This window comes from Littorina saxatilis, linkage group LG13, assembly GCF_037325665.1.
Source record: "Littorina saxatilis isolate snail1 linkage group LG13, US_GU_Lsax_2.0, whole genome shotgun sequence".
In the NCBI taxonomy this organism is placed as follows: domain Eukaryota; kingdom Metazoa; phylum Mollusca; class Gastropoda; order Littorinimorpha; family Littorinidae; genus Littorina; species Littorina saxatilis.
The window spans coordinates 32,946,589-32,970,861 of NC_090257.1; the positions used below are offsets into that span (position 1 = coordinate 32,946,589).

Below are 24,273 nucleotides of genomic sequence, written 5' to 3' on the forward strand. Positions count from 1 at the left end.
CTAAACACGCAGACACCTGGGTAGCGCGACTCCGTTGCTGCTAGCTTTCCACTGGGAGGAAGCGACCCGAATTTCCCAGCGATGGGACAATAAAGTAATGAAAATGAAATGAAATGAAATGAAATGAAAGTATTTGAGGACATCTACAGTACCTGCCATCTGGGTGAAGGCTGCATTTTTTGCATTGCCGTTCAGTTTTGTTTTATTTTGTGATGAACACACACACACATAAACATGCACATACCCACACACATGCATGCATGTACAGGCACACACACACACAAACCCACTGGTAATGCAGGAAAACAATGATTTCATCATAAAAATGGTATTTAATCAACATTTTCCGCTCAAAATAGTCCATATTGCTCAATATTTTTTTCTGAGCGGATGTGTAGATGTGAACTGCAATGGAAACCATAACAACTGTATGGTATTCTCTCTGCAGCCACACTCAATTGGCTGCAATTGTACAATCTTAAAATCGACCAATACATGTTATGAACACAAAAACATCATTTGCATATTAATACATCAAAAGGTTACACATTTTCATTTTGAATCTCTTCTTTACTTTTGTTATAATTCCCATGGGAAAACCCACAGATAAGTTGCATGTAGAATTCAGCTGATGCAACTAAAATCAATTACATCATATTTACACTTTCTATTAACTTCAAAGCGTATATTTTGTTTTCAACTACTAAAACTCATATCTGTCATCAAGGAATCACCAGTTGATTCATTTTTAGTATATAAACTAACACATTCATAATTTACAGAAAATGCATCTTCAGAGCCAACAATGTCTGGCAATGCTATACTTCTAAGTTACATTTCACTTCTTCCACCTAAATACCCTCCCCCCACCCTCCCTATTAATGCTACATGGCTAAAAGTCTGGGATTCAAGGAGTGAATGGTTGAATGAGTGTTTCCACACCAGGACAAATTCCAATGGCCGTTATGCTGTAAAGTGGAACCCCCCTTTTAAGACCTCCAAAATTCTGAAAAAATCAGGTCTTAAAAACGAGGGAGTCTTAAAATGGGGGTAAATTTAGAGAATATGAACAGAAAGTGTGCGAAAACAAGGTCTTAAAAAGGAGGGAGTCTTAAATTGGGGGGTCTTAAAAGGGGGGTTCCACTGTATAGCGAAAACATCCTTGTTCTTGTTTTACTTGTGTACTGTACTGAGATCATAACATTATTAACAAAGGTGAAATCCAATCTGTGTGTGTGTGTGTCTTTGTGTGTGTGTGTGTTCGTGTACGTTTGTGAATCAGTGCATGGTGATGCTTGCATGGGAAGTTGTACATGTACAGGGAGATGTCATTCGCCGATATTTAGTGCTGTGTGTGTGTGTGTGTGTGAGTACATCCATGGATGCATTTGCATCTGTCTGCAACAGTTTAAAAAGCATGAATGCCTTGTGCATGAAAACATAATCTGGAAATGCAACACAATAAGTAGGCAATATCTCTGACCTTTTTCTATCTTATTTTTGGACGTTTATACTTACTATCAGAGTTCAAGTCCTTTATGTCACTGCTGTACAGTATTTGAGTTTTGACAGCACAGAAATGGAGATCCCTGGGGTTATCTAACATACAACTGTCAAATCCATCTCTCCTTCAGGCCAGAAGACACACATTCGCAATAAATAACATTGTAATTCAATCAAGTTGGCGTTTTAATGAAACAGATCCTGTGATTGGTCAGAATGCCCCAACTCATTAAAAATTACCGGTCATTAATTGTCGATAACCACTCGCTAAAAAAGCCATTAACCACCTGCTGGCGAGGCGCATTGATACAACCTCAACTAGTCTCGGTTAGCTTTGAGGGTCATTTTACAAGTAGGAAATATGAAGGCCAACGAAATACCGAGACGATAAGGTATGCGAAGTGATGACGTCGAATACGTGACGTAAGTTGATGCATGAATTCTTCCGGACTATGTCAGTCAATTCCAAAGATCGCTTTTGTGATGAAAAGAATTTGTTTTAGAGTTTGCTGTCCACTTTACTTTATTTGGTGTTTGACGGGGAAGGGGGGGGTGTGGGGTGTGGGATGGGATAGAGCCACTTGTCAATTGTTTCTTGTTCACAAAAGCACTAATCAAAAAATTGCTCCAGGGGCTTGCAACGTAGTACAATATATTACCTTACTGGGAGAATGCAAGTTTCCAGTACAAAGGACTTAACATTTCTTACATACTGCTTGACTTTCTTTCTTTCTTTATTTGGTGTTTGACGTCGTTTTCAACCGTTCAAGGTTATATCGTAACGGGGAAAGGGGGCCGGGGGGGATGGGATAGAGCCACTTGTTAATTGTTTCTTGTTCACAAAAGCACTAATCAAAAAATTGCTCCAGGGGCTTGCAACGTAGTACCGTACTTTCCGGGTCATTTATTAGGCGCGACTTTTTTCCTCGAGTTTGACCCCTGCGTCTTGTATAACAAGCGCCTAATCCGTGTATGAAATACGAAAGACCGCCTGAGTACCAGTCAAACAACTTGTGATAATGCATGTTTCAGCTACTAGGTACTACCCTGGCCAAGTTTCCTCTCAAGACATCAAAGAGACCGCCCCATAGGTTAAACTCGGTCACTGACCCCGGTGCAGGAAGTGTTTCCTCTCTCAGATCTATGACAGGGGAACCACCTCTCATAGCAAAAACTGGGTCATTGACCCCTGGGAAGAAGGTCAGTGTCTAAACAAGGCAACCCAGCTATCACAATGGACCTGCCTTTGATCTCGCCGCACACACAGAGCACACATATTTCCACTCTGTATTCTTCCTTTGATGTGCGGCTTATTTTCTTTCTTCGACCGTTTGTTACCGGTATACTTTTTTAATTTTGGTGCGCCCTATCGGCCCCCTGCACCCAATGGGTGACTGGATTACAATTTTGTTTAAAAAGAGGGGGGTGCGCCTTATGCGCTGTAGCGCCTTGTAACCCGGAAAGTACGGTACAATATATGACCTTACTGGGAGAATGCAAGTTTCCAGTACAAAGGACTTAACATTTCTTACATACTACTGCTTGACTAAAATCTTTACAAACATTGACTATATTCTATACAAGAAACACTTAACAAGGGTAAAAGGAGAAACAAAATCCGTTAGTCGCCTCTTACGACATGCTGGGGAGCATCGGGTAAATTCTTCCCCCTAACCCGCGGGGGGGTTTGCTGTCCAGAAACCCGTCAAAAAGGAAGGAAAAATGTATGTGAAAGAAAACAAAACAGGAGCAGAGTGATAAGATAGGAATACAGAGACATATTTCTTGGGACTTGACCCTTGCAGGTAGGTGGACTGAAAGTAGTGTGTGAACAGAACAGAACCAATTCTGTCTGTTTACCATCGCATGAAAGCAGGAAAGAGATCGTCGTCAGATTGAATTACAATAACATTAACATGCTTCCATTTGAAACTTCTCGGTCTTCATCATGGATTGACGCCCTCCCAAAGTCTAATTGAAGCCCTCCGTCGCTTCACTCCGTCGGGCTTCAATTAGCTTTGGTCGGGCGTCAATCCACGATGACAACCTCGAAGTTTCAAATGGAAGCATGTTAATGTGTAATTATCTTCAAATCTAACCATACCAACAAAATTGTCTTTCTGTTATGTTGAATAGCTATTATTACCCAGCCTCTCAGTCTCAGTCATTCATTTCAATGATCAGTCCCTCCAAACAAGTTATTTGTCAGATGAAACTAAACAACGCTCTTTGCCGATTCAAAGAGTACGGATGAATTTGCTGAATCTAATTCAAGGTAATTGACAAGTACTCAAATTTAAAATTCAAACACAGGAATTAAAGAAGGGAAGTTTCTTGCTTCTTTTACAACTCAGCAACCCACAAGACAGCCTACTTGATCTTTTGAAGATGAGTTCAGACTTTAAGTAACCTTTCTTCAACACAGAATGCAGCCAGACAGAAAAAAGCTGCCTGACCTAATATCAAGTCCTAAAGATCACTTTAAATACAGGTATAGCACTTCTTTACAGGGCGGGGATGTAGCTCAGTCGGTAGTGCGCTGGATTTGTATCCAGTTGGCCGCTGTCAGCGTGAGTTCGTCTCCACGTTCGGCGAGAGTTTTATTTCTCAGAGTCAACTTTGTGTGCAGACTCTCCTCGGTGTCGGAACACCCCCGTGTGTACACACAAGCACAAGACCAAGTGCGCACGAAAAAGATCCTGTAATCCATGTCAGAGTTCGGTGGGTTATAGAAACACGAAAATACCCAGCATGCTTCCTCCGAAAATGGCGTATGGCTGCCTAAATGGCGGGGTAAAAAACGGTCATACACGTAAAATTCCACTCGTGCAAAAAACACGAGTGTACGTGGGAGTTTCAGCCCACGAACGCAGAAGAAGAAGAAGAAGAAGCACTTCTTGACAACAAAGGAGAATCAAGTTAACGTGCCCTCATTCAATCTGTCTGGCTCTGCAAACCATTCCTTGTGACAGAAACGCCAGATTCAATATACAGTCCTTCAAGTCCACCTCAAGCATAAGTGAAGCCCGTATTCAAAACAAAGGTGGACATCAGACTCCAAATCAACATGTCTCCTCTGAATTTTGTCTACCATTGTTTGGCTGTTGATTGTGTGTTGGCGAATGCATACACAGAACCCTGCTAAGCACCACCGCCGCTCTGCTCACTTGCTGCACCAGCTACACGGTTGATTACAGGCCTTCAGCAAGTATCTTACAACAGAAACTGCCGCTCAACTGCTAACATCACTTTTAGTTCAAAGCCCTCGACAACTGCTTTTCTAGTCACTGCTGTTCACGACAACACAGAAGATTGCCCACAACCGGCAGAGATGGACACAGCTGGCGCAGCGCTCGTCAGTGCAGTGGCCCCACGACCCTGGCGGATTATGGGATCAGTAAGCAAGTAAGTAGCTGTTCACTACAACCTGTCAACAACCGTTTTTGCGCTGGAGCAGCCACTCTGCAAGGACCTTTGCTGTTGGCTATGATCTGCCAACAACTGTTGTCGCTGACAAATCCAGTTTGCTGGGGTCACTGTCGTTAGCTATGAAGATGAGCGGTTAGCGACTGCTCCCTTGCTCCAACAACTGCTCTGCCCTGGGTCACTCCTGTTAGCTGCAATCTGTCAACGACTGTGTTGTTGCAGAAAAGTCTGTTCTGATGAGATCAGTGTGCTGTTGACATCTGCTTTGTTGCTGGAATAGCCTCTCTGAATATACTTCTCCTTCTTCTTCCTTCATGGGCTGAAACTCCCACGTTCACTCATGCCTTTGCACGAATGGGTTTTTACGTTTATGACCATTTTTACATCGCCATTTAGGCAGCCATCCACCCCTTTCGGGAGAATCTCTGGATATATATACAATCTGTGAACCATACAGTCCGTCAACAACTACTTTCTCACCCAAACAGCCGCTCTTCCGCTGTCACTTTTGTTGTGTACCGTCAACAACTACTTTCTCACCCAAACAGCCGCTCTTCCGCTGTCACTTTTGTTGTGTACAATCAATCATGATCAATAACTGTTTTGTTGCCAGAATAGCTGCCCTGCTAGGGTTGATGCTGGTGGCTACAATGTGTTAACAGCTCTGCCTGTGAAACAGCCAATGGTTGAACGAATAGCCACTCTGTCTGGGCCACTGCTGTTGGCTACTATCCGCCAACAACTATTTTGTAGCTGGATAAGCCATTTTGACTGCAATATGTCCACAACTGCTTTGTTGCCAGAAAAGCCACTCTTTCAGCAACTGTTTGGATGCATCAACAGCCATGCTGCTGCAAGCTGTCAACAACTATTTTGCAGCTGGATAAGCCATTCTAACTGCAATATGTCCACAGCTGCTTTGTTGCCAGAAAAGCCACTCTGGCAAGAATCTGTCCGCAGAAGAATCTGTTTTGATGCATTAACAGCCATGCAGTCACTGCTGTTCCAAGGCTGCAGTCCATCAACAACTATTTTGTAGCTGGATAAGCCACTTTGGCTGTAATATGTCCACAACGGCTTTGTTGCCAGAAAAGCCACTCTGTCAGCAACTGTTTGGATGCATCAACAGCCATGCTGCTGCAGTCACTGCTGTTGGCTGCAGTCCGTCAACAACTATATAGGAGCTGGATAAGCCATTCTAACTGCAATATGTCCACAGCTGCTTTGTTGCCAGAAAAGCCACTCTGTCAGCAACTGTTTGGATGCATCAACAGCCATGCTGCTGCAGTCACTGCTGTTGGCTGCAGTCCGTCAACAACTATTTTGCAGCTGGATAAGCCATTCTAACTGCAATATGTCCACAGCTGCTTTGTTGCCAGAAAAGCCACTCTGTCAGCAACTGTTTGGATGCATCAACAGCCATGCTGCTGCAGTCACTGCTGTTGGCTGCAGTCCGTCAACAACTATTTTGTAGCTGGATAAGCCACTTTGGCTGTAATATGTCCACAACTGCTTTGTTGCCAGAAAAGCCACTCTGTCAGCAACTGTTTGGATGCATCAACAGCCATGCTGCTGCAGTCACTCCTGTTGGCTGCAGTCCGTCAACAACTATTTTGTAGCTGGATAAGCCACTTTGGCTGTAATATGTCCACAACTGCTTTGTTGCCAGAAAAGCCACTCTGTCAGCAACTGTGTTGATGCATTAACAGCCATGCTGCTGCAGTCACTGCTGTTGGCAACAATCCGTCAAATGCCTTGTTGCCCCAAAAGTCTTTCTCCAGTAGCGCAGTGGCTGGTGTCGGTTATGATCGCTCCTTCTTCTTGATGGTGCGCTTGGCGAGATTCTTGTGGATGATCTCCTTGATCTTGGGCTCGTGCTTGAGGATGTTGAGCATGTTGGTCTTGGCCTCCATCATCTGCTGTCGCACCACCTGGCACCGCTGCAGGTTCCCCTGTCGATGTGAAAACAAACAGGTTTTTATACTCTGTATATGATTCATGCACACACACACCCCCCCCCCCCCCCTCTCCAAACACACCAACTTTTATAGTCTCTGGCCATGGAAACAAACTTTTGCCTTTATTGAGGCAAACTTTCCCACGTGACATTATACACCGTAACACGTGGACGAGGAGCACGTGTCGAGACGCTCCCCTCGCTAGTGACTGGCCTATAATGTCACATGAGAAATTTTGCCTCAATAAAACCAAGCAAACTTTCTTTTACAACCCATACAAACTAGAGAGAGTTATTTCTGAAATTTGTCCATATCTCTTTTCTTTGGTTTTCTGTACAAGGGCTGACATCACAACCCATACAAACCCAAATTATTTCCAAACATCTTCTATCAACTGATAAAAAAAAAATATCAGTCGTGTGGATTGTGGCAAACAATTTCTCACCCTGGTGAGTTCCAAGAGTTTGTTGTAGTCCTGTTCAGATGATGTATGAGACGAGGCCTTGGCTGCCAGTCGTTCCTTCAACTTCTCCATTCGTTCCTCCATGCTCTGCTCGTTCTCAATCTGCACATGTACAGTGATTAGCATTATGAAGGTAGTTACTCTGAGAATAAATAACTTATTATCAGTATCAGTGTTACTGCAGGAGGGGTACACAAAAGACTACCTTTTTTGCTGACTTGATGTGTGACAGTTATTTGTTGTCCTAGCTAGCCCTCACTCATAGGTACTGAGAATGGTTGTTGGTTGGTTTTTAACCGTCCATTCAATCATTTGGGCTATTCAGGACCGATTCAATTTTGTTTCCAAAGGTCATGAGAAAGGAAGCATGGAAGATGGAAGTCAGCAAGGAAAAAAGAAAGAAAGAAAGAAAGAAAAAGAAAAAAAGAAAGAAAGAATGTCCTGCGAATGTTTGACAAAAACTGATTTCAAAACAAAAAGAAAACACAACAAAAACCAGTTTTGGTAAATCCTTCACCAAATTTGTGTAAGCCTGTCGCTGACTTCTTCGGGATGGTCAATATTCAAAACTGATTTTTTATCAAATCCATTCACCGACTCTGCCTGAACACTGTCTTTCTCACAACACAAAAGTTAAAACACAAATACGAACAATACATAAACTTAAGTTTTTTTCAGTAAACAGTACTTACCACATCCTCCACTTGTGCTGACACGTAATACAGTTTCCAGCCACTTGCTTTCTGCAGAATGCCCCTCTGGCTGATCAGTTCATTCACTGTAGGGTTGCGATCATCTGTCGACACAGAAACAACTGAAATCGGCCAAGGTAAATGTAAGCAAACTCAGAGAGAGAGAGAGAGAGAGAGAGAGAGAGAGAGAGAGAGAGAGAGAGAGAGAGAGAGAGAGAGAGAGAGAGAGAGAGAGAGAGAGAGAGAGGAGGGAGAGAGAGAGAGAGAGAGAGAGAGAGAGAGAGGAGAGACAGAGAGACAGAGACAGTGTGTGTGTGTGTGTGTGCATGGGTATGTGCATGTCCTTGCCCTCACCTTTGGCCCGAACATCGGTGTGTCGTGGAAAGTGATTTAAGCGAGGCTTCCAGGTGACAGAGTAGTCACTCATGATGGACATGGTGGGCTTAGTTCTCTCCCTTGTCCATCGAATGCCATTCTCGTCAATGTACTCTGCACACCACACACAACTAGTTATCAAATCATTAGAGGGTACTCTCACAAACTTTGATACACAACTAGTTATCAAATCATTAGAGGGTACTCTCACAAACTTTGATACACAACTAGTTATCAAATCATTAGAGGGTACTCGCACAAACTTTGATACACAACTAGTTATCAAATCATTAGAGGGTACTCTCACAAACTTTGAAACACAACTAGTTATCAAATCATTGGAGGGAACTCTCACAAACTTTGATACACAATTAGTTATCAAATCTTTTAAGGGAAATTCGCACAAACTTTGATACACAACTAGTTATCAAATCATTAGAGGAAACTCGCACAACCTTTGATACACAACTACCGTACTTTCCGGGTGACAAGGCGCTTCGTTATACAAGACGCACCCCCTTCTTTTTAAAAAAAAATTGTAATCCAGTCACCCATTGGACGCAGGGGGCCGATAGGGCGCACCAAAATGACCCAGTTTTTGCCATGAGAGGTGGTTCCCCTGTCATATCTGAGAGAGGAAACACTTCCTGCACCGGGGTCAGTGACCGACTTTAACTGAGTGAAAATATGTGTGCTCTGTGTGTGCGGCCAGATCAAAGGCATTGTGATAGCTGGGTGGCCTTGTTTATAGACACGACCTTCTTCCCAGGGGTCAATGACCCAGTTTTTGCCATGAGAGGTGGTTCCCCTGTCATATCTGAGAGAGGAAACACTTCCTGCACCGGGGTCAGTGACCGAGTTTAACAGAGTGGAAATCTGTGTGTGCGGCCAGATCAAAGGCAGGGCAGTACCTAATTGCTGAAACATGCATTATCACAAGTTGTTTGACTGGTACTCAAGCGGTCTCTTTGATTTTTTTCGTATTTCATACACGGATTCGGCGCTTCGTTATACAAGACGCAGGGGTCGAACTCGAGGAAAAAAGTCGCGCCTTATGACCCGGAAAGTACGGTAGTTATCTTCTTCTTCTTCTTCAGCGTTCCAGAATTGTCTGGTTACGTGTGAGCTCGTTTGCCCATTTGGGTTCCCCACACTATACTCTGAGAGCATAGTCAGCTTCACTGCGATTTCGTTGAGTAGGCATGCTGGGTATTTTCGTGTTTCCATAACCCACCGAACTCTGACATGGATTACAGGATCTTTTCCGTGCGCACTTGGTCTTGTGCTTGCGTGTACACACGAAGGGGGTTAAGTCACTAGCAGGTCTGCACATAAGTTGACCTGGGAGATCGGAAAAATCTCCACTCTCAGACCTGTTTACCCCTAAAACATTGCATGTGTATTTTCTGGGAGCAAAATGAGGCAAATGTGTAGTTTTGTAATTGAATGTGTAGAATTTCTCGTCGACCTATCACAACAACAAGAACAATGATTGCTACTTTTTACCACATGTATTGATTGACTGACGGAAAAATGGGAATTGCAGACAGTGCAATGAGCATGATGTTTTCCTTTCCGCGAAGACAAGGCATGGGTAGTCCTGATGATATTTTGGCAGAAAGACTTGGTTCGGCGCATTGCTCGTCTTTTTCTTTTTGGTCGGTGGCCTTTCGGAGTCATTTTCTTCACAGTTCTTATCTTCACTTTCGTGTGCTCTGCGTTCAGCCATTTTGTCGAAACGCCCGCATGGTTTGGCAGTAACGCTTTCAGTTGTGCCCGGCATTTGCTTGGAGAAGCCTATTCGGCATTAACAAGCTACAACGCAACGTCCGTGGGCGCTTTACGCGCTGCACGCAGCAAACGACTGCTGGCCGAAAACATGGATTGGAAAATGGATCGGTCAAGGGAGATGAAGAAAATTACGGATTGTGATATGCGTAGCCGAAACAATACCGTTTGCGTGTAGGGACGGGGCGGTGTGAGAGCACAACGGGACAAGGAACAGGTGTAAAGACGGAAAAAAAAAAGAAAAAAACACTTCTTTTTTTTCTTTTTTTTTTATAAATACCGTTTGCGTAGAAAACGACAGACTTGCGTAGTTGCGTAGTATATTATTCAAATTCGTAGTTTACTACGCTCAATGTGTAGTGTAAACAGGTCTGCACTCTTAACCCACCAGGCGGCAGCGACCGGGATTCGAACTCCCGACCTCTCGATTACGAGGCCGACGTCTTACCACCACGCCACTGCGCCCGTCGGTAGTTATCAAATCATTAGAGGGTACTCGCACAAACTTTGATACGCAACTAGTTATCAAATCATTAGAGGGTACTCGCACAAACTTTGATACGCAACTAGTTATCAAATCATTAGAGGGTACTCGCACAAACTTTGATACGCAACTAGGGAATAAAGATGGAAATGTCAGGAAATGTACACAAACAGGGGTGTTTGGACTAAATTATGCCCAAAACTGAAACTCCTAAGGCCCCCCCAAAAAAAATAGTCTGTTTACGGTATCCCGACCGACCCTATTTTTTCGCGCGACCCTAGACTTTTTTTTTGGCAATTGGGGAAAAAATTAAAATTAAAAAAATAAAATTAAAATAAGAAAATAAAAAAATTCTTTGTTTTTTGGCAAAATAACTTAAAAATATAGTTTTTAGGAGGAAAAAAAATTAAAAAATACCGACCTACCGACCCTATTTTTTGGGCCTATGTTACCGTAAACAGACTTTTTTTTGGGGGGGGGGGGGCCTAAGAGCCCTAAACCTGAATATGCATTGCTGAAACATAAAACTATAGCTGACAGTAAAACTGGAAATCAATTTTTGAGTTTTTCCCCAAACTAACAATCAGGAATAAAGTGGGAAGTGAGCAACCCGGCAAAAACAAGAGACTGTCTCACCATCTCTGTGTTCCAGAGGATGTTCTTGTTTGACAAAATCCTTGATGGCAGCAGGTCTGCTGTCCAGGTCTTCGTCTGACGAGGTGTTGTCCTTCACCTCATCGTTATCATTCCTGTGGGAAACATCGCTGAAACACACAAAATCACACCTCATTTCAGTGTTCATCACGCCCATGAAACAGTCACAAATGAGTTCAGTGGAACCCCCCTTTTAAGACGACACTGTTTGGTTAGTTAGTTAGTTAGTCATTGCTTTTTGGGTCCAGTGGACCATATAGGCCAAATCAGGACCCCACAAGTTTAACATTACACATATTTAAATTAAAAAAAATTTTCTAAACAAAATTAGGAACGTCACCCGAAGGGAACATAAAAGAGACAGTGACAAAAGGTCAGGTGTCATGTCTACTGTCCCGAATGACACACGATTGCTGACATTTCACCATTGCCAAAAGAATAAACAAATAAGAAATAGGTAGAAAATGAATGTGAACACTGACTTTGATTGTTGATCAGCATTTTCTATGCCACTAACAAATAATCTACTTACACATAGCTGTTTGGCAAATGTATGTTGCATGGGACACACTGACATGAAAGTGGAAGATGTTTTTGCCTCTAGAGAAACTACATATCAAGTTACACTTTTTGTGCTCTTCCATTCCAGTTGGCAATCAATTGTTAACGCATGTTATTAGAAAAAATAGAACGAAAACAGATTAGATAGAATGAAAAATGTACTGGTGATGTCATTTGGGACATACTGACATGAAAACGTCACCTTTTGTCATTGTCTCAAAAGCTAAATCGAAACCCTACGTGTCAAGGATTTTTAAAATTCAAATCTTAAAATAAAGGCCAGACTCCTTTAACCCCTTCACTGCCCAGCACGTACTAGGTACGTGGTCATGTTTGGTTTGTCATACGCCCATACACGTACTAGGTACGTGGCATTTACATCAGCACTTTTCAGGACATTTGTGAAAACGAAATGGGAGGTAACCACTGTCCAACTTCTTGTTGGGGTTTAAACACAGTTCTTTCCCATTGACCGTTCAGATAAGTTAGTACCACGTGGTGAAAACTTTGCTAGAAGTTTTTTCCGATCTATAAGATTCAAAATGGCGGCCGAAAGTCGGACATCAACTCGTAGACCTGTTTTCAAATGATACAGTGTTCTGGAAGCTCTACAAGAAATGATTTATGGATTACCACACAGAAGAATACTGTTATGGGCTGTAATGTGAGTACCTGATGTTTGACACCAGTTTTAGCTGTGTTATCTGCGGTTTTACGTGCTGCAGTGTGTGTGTGAAAGTTTGGAAACTGTAATTTTTGACAAAAATGGTCATTATATCGATTTTTACTATAACAATCACAAACAAAGTCCAATGATCATGTTATGACATAATAGCCAAGGGTGTAAGCAAACCACATGCCAAAGATCTAAGAGATATCTCAATAAATGATTGAGCAGTGAACAGATTAGTGAACCTACCGAAGAAAGCAAAATTTGCCCTGGCGCACAGCAATACCAAAATGCTGTTATACTGTGGCAGTGAAGGGGTTAAAAATCCAAAGAGAGCTGCAGAGCTGACCTCCGTAAAAATGTTTCAAGCTAGAAGTGTCCAAATGTCAAAATACTTCACTCGTTGATCATACAGATCAGCGCACTCAGTGAGAAAATGGCTCACAGAAAAACTATGATCACAGGCGTGGCACCAAGGTGCCTCTTCTCTTTTAAGCTGATGGACATGCGTTATATAAGTGTGACCAGTGTGTAGCCTAGCCAGAACACTTTCGTCTTTTCTACTTGAAGCCAACAAAGGGCTTTGATAGCTACACTGTTTGGTACAGTGGTATCTGCGACGAAAAGACACCCTTGGGACCAGTTAAAAGTGTCCCTACCTTACAGGTGGCCTGTCGTGACAGGTGTAATTTGGCCATGAAAATACACAAAGGGACTCTAGGTGTCCTTTTAAGGGAGGTGTCCACTCATCAGAGGGGCCTCACATTGCAGATACCACTGTACAGTAAAGTCAGTGTAAAAGGCAACACTTACAATAATTGCTTCCTTGCTCGTTTCCTGGGTGATGCATCAGTCATGCTGCCACCTAAGCTCACTGCTGGGGAGGCTGCTGCTGGGCCTGGGATGAGCAGAAAACAACGTTTTGAATTAGAAACACAGTAACTGTATTCATCATAATGACAGAAAAAAACATAGCTACTAATTATCAGAATCTCCTGATTTCCTTAAACAGGTTTTCTCATGTGGAATCAGAATCTTTGACTTTGAGAAGCATGTCTTTGAAACTTGGAATGAACTTTGAATAAGTCAATAACCCATTCAATCTGAAAACCAACAAACCAAAATGTCGAAGTTTCCCTCCAGGAGCCGCCTCCCAACCGCCCTGCCTGCGTGGAAACAAGCTACAGAGAAAAACCAAACACACCATTGTTTTGTCTTAGGAAGCAAGCATGGAAACACCACAATCAAAAACAAACTGGTAACAAGGGACGTTTCTCAGTCTGGCACTCGAAAGTAAGGTAACACAAGAAAATTGGCTGATTAAAATCAACAGGGGTCGAAGCTGTGTAACAATAAAAGAAACGGTTATGTACGGACTCCATCATATTGTATTTGGGTTACAAAACTTACATGTGTTGCAGAGTATTTGAAACGGCAATATTACTGTATATACAGTGGTATGTGGATAAAGGATACGATTTGGATCAGCCATTGGCTCTACGATTGTGATGCGTTTGACCAATGAGATCCAATTCTATTCTGGACATTGGTTGTATTGACGCTATTATGTGCTGTTTGGTACAGTACGGTTTGAGATTGTTGGAAGATGTAAGCAGAACTGTGACTGACTCAACGCAGGTAGAATTTGATAGATGATCGAAGAATGTGCTTCGTACAGTTGGTTTAAAACAATGTTTTATTCATGTATTAAAGTTTACATTGACATGAAGTAAAAACAACAACAAGCCTACAGCTTGTGGCGGTGTCTTCAACACAAACTTACAATCATAGATAGGAACATGGCAGACAGTCAAGTGCAATGTGCAAAAGCAATGTGCAAAAAACAATGTGCAAAAATAGTCAGTCATTTTAACACAAGATGTCACCCAAATTTAGAAGGGAAAAAACAACACTAACATCATTCAGAGAAGGGAAAAAATATTTTTAAAGTTAACACACATATACATACACACGTCTAACCTGAGTATGCGTAAAGAATAATAACCGCCCAAGGAAAACGGATTAAAGGACATGTATTCAGACCGGGGGGAGGGGATTCTGTGTTTGTCTAATTTTGTCCAAACCCGCCAGTTAGTCTTACAAATTCCTGAACGGTTTTGAATATATTAATGTTTTCAAGCTGACTTGCATTAATATCCCCTTCTAATAATATAACAGTATTAAAAAACGACTCTGAAGGTAATTAAATGGTATCCTGGCGTTCTTGCAAATAAGTTGGGCATTCCAAGAAATAATGGTCAACTGTTTCTGCACCAGTGCCGCATTCACACACACCATCGTTACTTAAATGTCGATTAACTAAATGTTGCTTCGTATGGTTCTATTATATCATGGATAGAGCATGATGTACATGTACTGTACATTATGATTGTATTTGTCGTGTGGACATTTTATTTTGGTCTTGTGCTGTTTTCGGGACGAGGGAGGAACAGGGAATTAAAACGACTTGACAGGAGTCATGGTTTATTGAAGAGTGTGTATGCAATGGTGCATCGGTTTGTGCTAGTGAACTGTTGTTTATTTTTGTACATATCAGATGCACAAGACATTTTTTTTTCCACCCATGTTCATTTCAGTGATTACTGCATTTTGTCAACAAATGCTGCTTCTAGCCTCGGCGTGACCAATACATGAACATTCTGTAAAATTGTGTCCGACATAGTGAAACTGTTGTTTCAGTACTGCCCGGTGTCACGAACTTAAACCTCTGCTGAACAATCTTTCTCATTGCGGTTAATGCGCATGCGCCAATCTTGGAAATAAAAAATGCGACACTTTGACCGAATGAACCATGGGTTAGGGTTAGGGTTAGGGTAAGGGTTATGGTTAGGGTTAGGTTGTTCACGACCTGATTAATCTCCCAATGTTAGCGCATGCGCATTGACCGCAATGAGAAGGATTGTTCAGGCAGAGTTTTCAGTTCGTGACACTGGTATTTCTTTATACCGCCCGGTAATTATTTATTTTCCACCTGTACTTATGTCAGTCTGGTTCAAGATCGGTAGCTACCAGTGTTGCTTATTTTTTTAGAATAGGAGATTCTCATGCTTTCTCTTCTCTGCGCATGCGTTAACGATGTTTCCGCCGGCATGTTAATTTCCAAGTCAATTTCGTAAACATACCAACAACAACTACTAATTTTGTAAACATACCAACAACAACTGCTAACTACTACTAACCACTAACCACTAACTACTACTACTACTACTACTACTACTACTACTACTACTACTACTACTACTACTACTACTACTACTACTACTACTACTACTACTACTACTACTACTACTACTACTACTACTACTACTACTACTACTACTACTACTACAGGCATCAAAATAATGGGGAAAGCAACAACAGCACAAACACAAATAATACAGAAAGACAAACAAACAAACAATCATGAGAACACAGAAAAAAGAGGAAACAAATGTTGTTACACTGGAGAGAAATGAAAGAAAATTAATTCCAGAACCATAATTTAATTTTGATATTCCTGGCAACGTCATCCTTTACACATGAATAAAACTAAACACAAATAAACAAATTTGACAAAGGGTAAAAAAAAAAATAAGGGCAGACCGCGAACTGAACTGGACTCAAGAGGCTTAACGGGCGAGCGCCATAACCGTTCGGCCACGGTTACAGCTGATGTGTAGCGACACTGAAATGAATTGAAGAATACGCTAGCACGCTTTCGCCAAAAAGCCGAGGAACTTATCTCGTGAGAACGGTAACAACGATGGCCTATGTCACAGTCCCCAAGGCTTTAGAGTAAGTGGGGTCGTCCTCGACCCCACAATAAAAAAAATTGACTGACATCAAAATAAACTAGAACTCCGCAACTCCGCAAGAAGAGGGATTGGGATTGCGGTAGAGTGGGTGGGCGGGGATGGAAGCTGAGTTTTGAAGTGTAAAAGGAAAATTAGAATGGTGTACAGTAGTGGTCTTAGGGGAGTAAGACTAGTGCATCGCCCAGCTATAGTCGAGGGTTAACCCGACGGGGTTGTGTTAGAGATGATGTTTTTCAGAAAGCTTTTTCAATTTACAGCCGATGTTTGGTAGACGAAAAATGGCTCCGTTGTACCCCTTTTGAGTGAGGAGCATCTTTGTAACCTCACCCATATTCTGCCAAAAACGCAGTTTTGGCGCAGGGGGTATGTTACAAATAAACGTTGTATACTTCGTTTCGCGAAACAAACATTTGTAAATTATACATTAAACAAAAGCTAAGGCTTTGTTCTATCAGGCAATATACAAACAACATTCTTCCTATTGATACTTTTAGACATTAACCTGCGAGTACAACATCGTGTTGAGAAAATCAAAATATGTCATTCTTCCAAACGATAAGTGAAGATAATTCAGTCCCAGGCTAATCTTGCAATCATAAATACACACACAAGTCGATTTTTCTTATAGATGGACTGACTTGGCATCCATATTGGTTAGTTCCATTTGGCAGACACCAGCCATATGAAACAAAATTGAGTCAATGTGCATCAGCTGCAAAAAAGAGAAAAAGATCGACTGGGGGAAAAAGCTGACATAAACACAGCCCTGGAAGAATATAGTTTTGTCCTGCCAGATGTCATTTGATGCAGCATACGAAAGATAAAACTGTTATAGAGCTATTCCAGCGTCACTGACGTGGCATTCGCACACAAAAAACAGACATTATTCGCCATAAAAATAATAGTCATGATGCTTTTATTAACTAAAATTTGTGCAGAGATTTCCCCAAACATGACAAACTTCCTACCCAAGGTTACAAATGTTGAGGTAAAAAAAGCTAAGGGTACTTAACTTGAGTTTGAAAAAATGTCACCGACGTGGCAAAAATGCTCACCTGCATTTCACTCACAAAGTGAAATTCGAATATTTCAAGAATAAATTTTCATTTAATTAATATACTTACCCAACTCACATATATATAGCATTAACTTCCGTTTGATGCTCAGACATTGAAGCACAGACCCTGGTAACAGGGGGAGGTAACTCCCAAAACAAAACAAAACCTTGTAGTCAAGGCCCTGGTAGTTACCTTCCCTCACCGGCAGCCCGCACATGCGCGAGACATACTGCCGGTATAGTCATTCCCACTGAAAACTCAGTGGGGTAAGTATATTAATTAAATGAAAATTTATTCTTGATATTTTCGATTCAATAACATATTCTTACGCCAACTCACATAATTGCTACACAAGGTGGCGGGAAACTCACCTAATTCCTAGTCAGAATCTGGCCCGCTGCCACCATGGCTGGTAAACAGTTACTACCGTCCTGACGGGTACTAGAAACGTCCCCCAGGTAGTAGTTGAGAAAAACGTTGTCCGACGTCCAATATGCTGCCTTGAGTACATCAGCGATTCTGCCTGAGCGCAGAATAGCTAAAGAGGCAGCCCATGCTCTGGACTCGTGCGTTCGAGGAGAACGTAAGGGAAGGGCTAAACGCCAACCCCCCCCCCCCCCCCCCCCCCCCCCCCCCCCGTGGGTCTGCCACCACTCAAAAGCCTCCTTGATGACTGTGGACGACCATCTCGCCAGAGTTGTTTTAACAATATCTTTGCCTCTAGCCGTGTTAACAGAAATAAAAAGTAGTTTCTGAGTTGGAGCTCTTATCGGAGCCGTGCGAGACAAGTACGACCGAAGTACTCGAACCGGGCAGTTCACAATATCTGGGTCACCAAATGGGTCTCCATTTTGAACGGTATCTTTCGAAGAAAAACGTTCAAAGGAGACAAATCCAACACCGGTCGCCAACCCCCTGACGCTTTTGGAACAACAAAAAGTCTTCCGTAAAACCCCGGGGATTGACTATCGATGACTTCCTCTACAGCTTGCTTCTGTAGCAGAAGACGAACCTCCGCCTGAATGGTGAAACACGCCTCCGGATCTGCGGGGTATCTGTAGTTGGGTGTGGTTCTGGTCAGAGGAGCCTTGTCCCCTAACCAGAGCAGCCAGAACCCCGATCGAACCACTCCCGAAATCCAGTGATTGCTCGTCCGAGACAACCATGCTGGTAAGGCCCTGGAGAGGCCGCCCGCTACCAAAGGGGTAGGGGCCAAGGGAGTGGTCGGATCGGGGAGACTTCATTGGGGGTTAGGCTTGCCACCTGACCCCCTTTTCCCAAAGGAAGGCTTCTTCGGATAGGGGCGAGAACGGTTACCACCCCTATTCGACTGCTTCGCCTTTTGACCAGAGTTGCGGGAAGAAGAAGACGGCGCAGGGCCGCTCCTCTTCTGACTCTGCTTAATCGCAAGCTCAGAAAGCTTTACGAAATGCAAGTCCTTGTCCTCTTGAGACTCTCTTTTCAGAGCCTCCAGCGACTCAGGACCGAGCAAGGCCTGCTCAACTAAAGGCGAGAGTCTCAGAGACTCCACTGTGGACTTCTCTGAAAGTCTAGAATCCTTCAGCAGGGCCTCTCGCCGCCAGAAGACGGACTGCGCATAGAGCTTGGCTGACGTCGCCATTTGCTCTGCTGTGACTTTCGCCAAGGCAGCGAACAAAGTCACAACATCCTCTCCATAGCATCATCCCGAAACTTAAACGGTTCCAGGGAGGATGAAATAGACCGAGAGAGGGCTCTGATAAGTGTCTCGGAAACAAAGGACACTTCGAGCGAGTACCTGCCGGTCTCCTCAACGCTCATCATTCCTTGTTCCGTGCAAGCCGAAACCTTATCTTTCCTGTCGCCCTCTTTCTTCAAATTCGCCAATTCCGGCGTAACCGGAAGAGGTGCACGCGGAAGCGAAAAAGTAGAAATAAGGTTCTTCGTTTTTCCGAAAAAACGTGGCTTGCGCGCACAGTTAGATGGAAGACGAGAACCCTGCTGGGGTGAAGCCAGCCACGGCTGTGCAGAGGACGGGGCGTCATCAACAGAAATCAAAGAAAGACTGGTCGGCATAACCGGAAACCGGGAAGCCAACCTGCCAAAAGGCTCCAAAGACGAAGTGTCCTCAGGAAAAATCTGGAAGTTAATTTCGCCGCCAAATCAAGAGTCACCATGAGTTTGGCCAAAAAAACAGAACACGTCTGTTCATCGCTGAAAGACCGACGCAAGACGTATTCAAAGATGCCATCACGTACAGACCCTCACCATCCGAGACAGCCGAAGCGGAACCGGAAGTAAGATACAGGGCATCACTGCCCCCAACGACCTAGAACCCCGAAGGGTTGACGTCGGAAGCACCCGCAACACCGTGGTGGTGCGAGCTGATGCTAATGCGTACGATCCTTCACTCGCCGGAACAGCCGAAACGAAATCGGAAGTGAGAGACAGGGTACCGCTGCCACCAACGACCTGAAACCCAAAGGGTTGACATTGGAAGTCTACTGGCAAAGAGTCATCATTCCCGGAACCATCATTGGCCAAAGCCGGAAATGATTGTCCCCCAGTACCGAAACCCCGTGCAGCCACACTGTGCGGAACCGGTAAAGAATGAACGCTACCGCAACCCGAAACCGACGAAGCAGAACCGGAGGTAGCCGGCACCCCATTGTGCCAAATGCAGAAGGTGGTGGAGCCGCAAGATGAGAAGTAGCTGTCACCCCTTCTGCAAATATCTAGAAGTAACTTCAGCGGCCTAAATAAATAGCCGAAGAAGTCTCTCCTCGACTCGAAAGGTAGACTCGACCTCAGAAGAGTCATCCCGATCTTCGTCGTCATCCACACCATCACCGACAAAGTCGTCCGGCATAGACTAAACATTCCCGGAACCATCATTGACCCGCGCCGGAAATGATGGTCCCCCAGTACCGGAACCTCGTGCAGCCGCACTGTGAGGAACCGGTAGGGAATGGATGCTACCATACCCCGGAACCGGCAAAGCGGAACCGGAGGTAGACGGCAATCCCAATGTGTGAACAACCGGAAACACTGAAGTGCTATGCCCGGAAGCCGACACGTTAAGTCCCCCACCCTCCAAACCGAACAAGCGGAAGCGGAAGTGAGGAACGGATTGCCGTTGCCACCAACAACCGGAAACCCGACAGGGTTGCCGCCGGAAGTTGATGACAACGAACGGAAAGTGCCACTACCGGAACGCCCGAAGGCGAACCAGACGTGGCCGGAAACCCCCTTGCCGATGCAGCCGCGTGAGCGGATGCCAAGGCAGACGATCCTATACACGAAGAGCCGTTCGCACTGCCAGGCCCAACGAGACAGGTAGGGTAACCGTCGAGGCGAACTACACTTTCTGAGGGTGCGGTAAGCAGCAACCTTCCCAAAACACGTACCTCGTCGGCAGAACCCGACGGTTGAGGGAAAGTCACATCAGCAGAGGTCACGGTAGCTGACGGCCGAATCCTCGACATTGAGGCAGAGTCGCCGACTCCGGGTGGAAACGCCGCAAAGGCGGAACAAGCCACCCCTCTTCAAAGGTCAACATCTCCTGCCTCTGTTCTTGAAGCTCAAAACCAAGGAAAGAGACGCCAAGACTTCTTTGACCTTCTGAACAGGAGACAAAGTAGGCGATAACACAATAAAGGGTCGAAAACGACCCGTAACGATTCTATGCTAACCTGGTCAAAAAACTTCCCGACCAGTTAAAAAGCAAGATAATCCTTAATTAGAGAGTGATTTCTTAGCCTAGCTAAAAAAGAAGATCTTTTACAGATAATTCACCTTGGCTTAAGCATAAAAAGAAAGACGCACTGCTCAGCAGGAAACGAATGTCACTTGCCTGGCAACGCTACAGCTCTTGTCCGCCATGTTCAAAACCACAACTCCGTGAAGACGGAGACACCAAGTTTACAACACAATTTACCAAAATGCAAATGGCGGCACAAGCTATGAACAAGAAGAATCTGTTACAGATAAGTCACTAGACTTAAGCTTAAACAACAGTACGAACTGCTCGGCGTAGAAAGGACAGAACTTGTCTGAGTGAGCAACTGCTCTTGTCCGCCAGTGAACAGTTCAATACCAAAATTGTAAACAAGAAAGATTTCACCAACAGCTTAGCAAGACGTACCTAGGGTCAATGGCCTTCCTCACAGGAGGCCAAAGGCTGAAAAGCCTAGAAGAAATACGAACACGTCTGAACACAAGCGTGTTGAAGTAGGGAATGACTATACCGGCGGTATGTACCGCGCATGCCCGGGCTGCCGGTGAGGGGAGATAACTACCAGGGCCTTGACTTCAAGGTTTTGTTTTGTTTTGGGAGTTACCTCCCCCTGTTACCAGGGTCTGTACTTCAATGTCTAAGCATCAAACGGAAGTTAATGCTATATATGTGAGTTGGAGTAAGAATATGTGATTTAATGACTTCACACGGCGCGTTCCCAAATGGCATCAAAAACAAAATGGCGGCATTCAAGGGGAGTGAATAAGAGGCAAACGATGAACATCTCTCATTGCATATGTACGGTGAAAAAGCCGTCAATTCCATTTTGAATTTCAGGCTCAGGTGAGCATTTTTTGGGGAATTGCCCTATAACAAATAGCCCCAGGACTCTAGATTTAGAATTCTGTTGTTAAAATCTGTCAAAAAAGTGTGTTAGCAACCCCAACCCTGTCGGGTTGACCCAAGTGGTCCTTGGGCGACTGACTAGACAGGATCGAATGGGTGGTGTAAAGTGGTGATTCAGGGGAAGTAATTCATGTTTTGGAGAGTTTTATGTTTTTGACATGAAGGGCAATAGAGAATTTAGTGAGCAATAGGAGACTGGCATGAATGGATGAGCTTTTCTGTTTTGGAGTTGACATTGAGAGAGCGTATAATTGGAAAATTTGCTTTTTTACTTAAGGTGAAAGTCTACAGCGGTAATATTGTGATGAGCCATGAAAGTACATTTGCATGGTCAACTGAACATTCATTTTAAATATATATATGTGAGTGAATTGTGGTTTCCAAGGTCATGGCTTATTAAACTTCCTGGATCTATGAGATGATTCTAAGCACAGATAGAACGTTTTTTCCTGGTTTCTGTTAGGGTGTAATTTGTACGAAACTAGCAAGTGTGGCCTTTTATTCTCCAAAGGGTGAGAGGGTTTCGGATGTTTGATCTAGACTGATTGTTCTGACTTGTTTTTCTTCAATAATGAAATGTTCCACATGTTCCTTAGTTTTTGAGGTGTGTGAATTGTTTGAGTGCTTGTAGTCATCAACCTGAATGCTTGTGTGTGTTAGAGTGTGACCGAATGTGTAGAAGTGTGTTAGAGCGTTGTATCTGTGGTAACCCTGCGCTCATGAGGCCAGTGCTAGGCCCCTAAATCAGCAACCACGTAATTCCATGACATGAAGCAAACGAGTATATGCCTCTCACCATTTTCAGCCCCGTCCATGGGTTCAACCTTGACCTTGACGTCACCGTGTGAGTTGTGTGTGGGCGTGGTTGCATCGTTGGACGACAGCGCAGTGTCTGTAGAGGACTGGCTGTTCTCTCTGCAATAGACACTGAGGTGCACACATTGTATCACTGAAGCATGGTCAACATATGTACAGTGTCTGTTGAGGACTGGCTGTTCTCTCTGCAATAGACACTGAGATGCACACAATGTATCACTGAAGCATGGTCAACATATGTACAGTGTCTGTTGAGGACTGGCTGTTCTCTCTGCAATAGACACTGAGATGCACACAATGTATCACTGAAGCATGGTCAACATATGTACAGTGTCTGTTGAGGACTGGCTGTTCTCTCTGCAATAGACACTGAGATGCACACAATGTATCACTGAAGCATGGTCAACATACATACAGTGGTACCTGCCATGAAAAGACCAAAACGGACGAGCCAAAATTGTTCCTAAAGTCCGTCCTTAATTGAGCACGAAGTCGTCTTGGCGAAGCTTCGGGAAGTCTTTATACCGAAAACCCGCAGCTACGGCGAAGTACTTTGTACCCTACTTCGCTTCGCAAGTTTTGACATGCAAAGCTATGCTGTAGCTCTGCGACAAAGTTGTTCTTCTTGTCAGAAGAGTGCTTTTTGATTCAAGATGGACGTAGAAATCACACTCGAAAGAGCAGAGTGCATTCCCTTGGACTTGGCGAAGCTATGCTGAAAGTAGTTCAATTAAGGGACGAATTCTCGTTCCGGAAGCTTCACGAAGTGAGCTACGCGAAGTCGACTTAGTTCAATTAAGGACAGGCTAAAAGGACAGGTGGCCTGCCATGATAGGTACATTCTTGGTCAAGGTAAAAGTCAAAGTATTCTTTCTTAGATGGAGCCCCACGTCGCAGGAATCCTTCTGCTGTAAGAGCATGGCTGATGTTACAACACGCAAGTTTCTTGGGATCTCTTCTTTCTATCCTTATACAAGTACAGTATGCTGACTGTTTGAGAGAAGACAATGGAGTTCTAAGTCAGTTCACTCACACACTCTTCCAGATACTTGAAGTTAACAAAATATAGAATGTTTAGCCGATTCTTTCTTTCTTGTGTGGAAGTATTTGTAATATCCTAAATGTAGCACTAGTTGGGACGCTAATGATACCCTGTCCGTAAGAATGTGCTAATTGTTGATATTCGGTAATACACTATAGTGTAGTGTCTTACGTGGCAGGGGTCTTGGGTGAGCTGATGTTGGAGAGCGGCGCTGTGTCGGGCCGAGGACTGTGACTCTCAGCCATCAGGCTGAAGTTGGGCTTCCTGGGCATTACCGTATTCCTGCACAAAAACACATCACCATAAAAACATCATCCATAAAGTTCTGTTCTTCTTTCACTGAAATC

General features: G+C 43.8%; 1 protein-coding gene across 1 annotated transcript in view; it reads right to left on the reverse strand.

Annotated features, from left to right (window-relative positions):
- Window positions 1–312: 312 nt before the first annotated feature.
- LOC138945535 (histone deacetylase complex subunit SAP130-A-like) overlaps window positions 313–24,273 on the reverse strand; it is a 35,962-nt gene continuing 12,001 nt past the window's right edge. The window contains exons 11-18 of the mRNA XM_070316973.1: window positions 24,098–24,208; window positions 22,865–22,983; window positions 13,388–13,472; window positions 11,326–11,453; window positions 8,397–8,531; window positions 8,043–8,146; window positions 7,333–7,452; window positions 313–6,881 (exon numbers count right to left, since the gene is read on the reverse strand). Coding sequence (XP_070173074.1) covers window positions 6,732–6,881; window positions 7,333–7,452; window positions 8,043–8,146; window positions 8,397–8,531; window positions 11,326–11,453; window positions 13,388–13,472; window positions 22,865–22,983; window positions 24,098–24,208 — 952 coding nt within the window. The 3' untranslated portion in view covers window positions 313–6,731. The remainder of the gene's footprint in view (window positions 6,882–7,332; window positions 7,453–8,042; window positions 8,147–8,396; window positions 8,532–11,325; window positions 11,454–13,387; window positions 13,473–22,864; window positions 22,984–24,097; window positions 24,209–24,273) is intronic.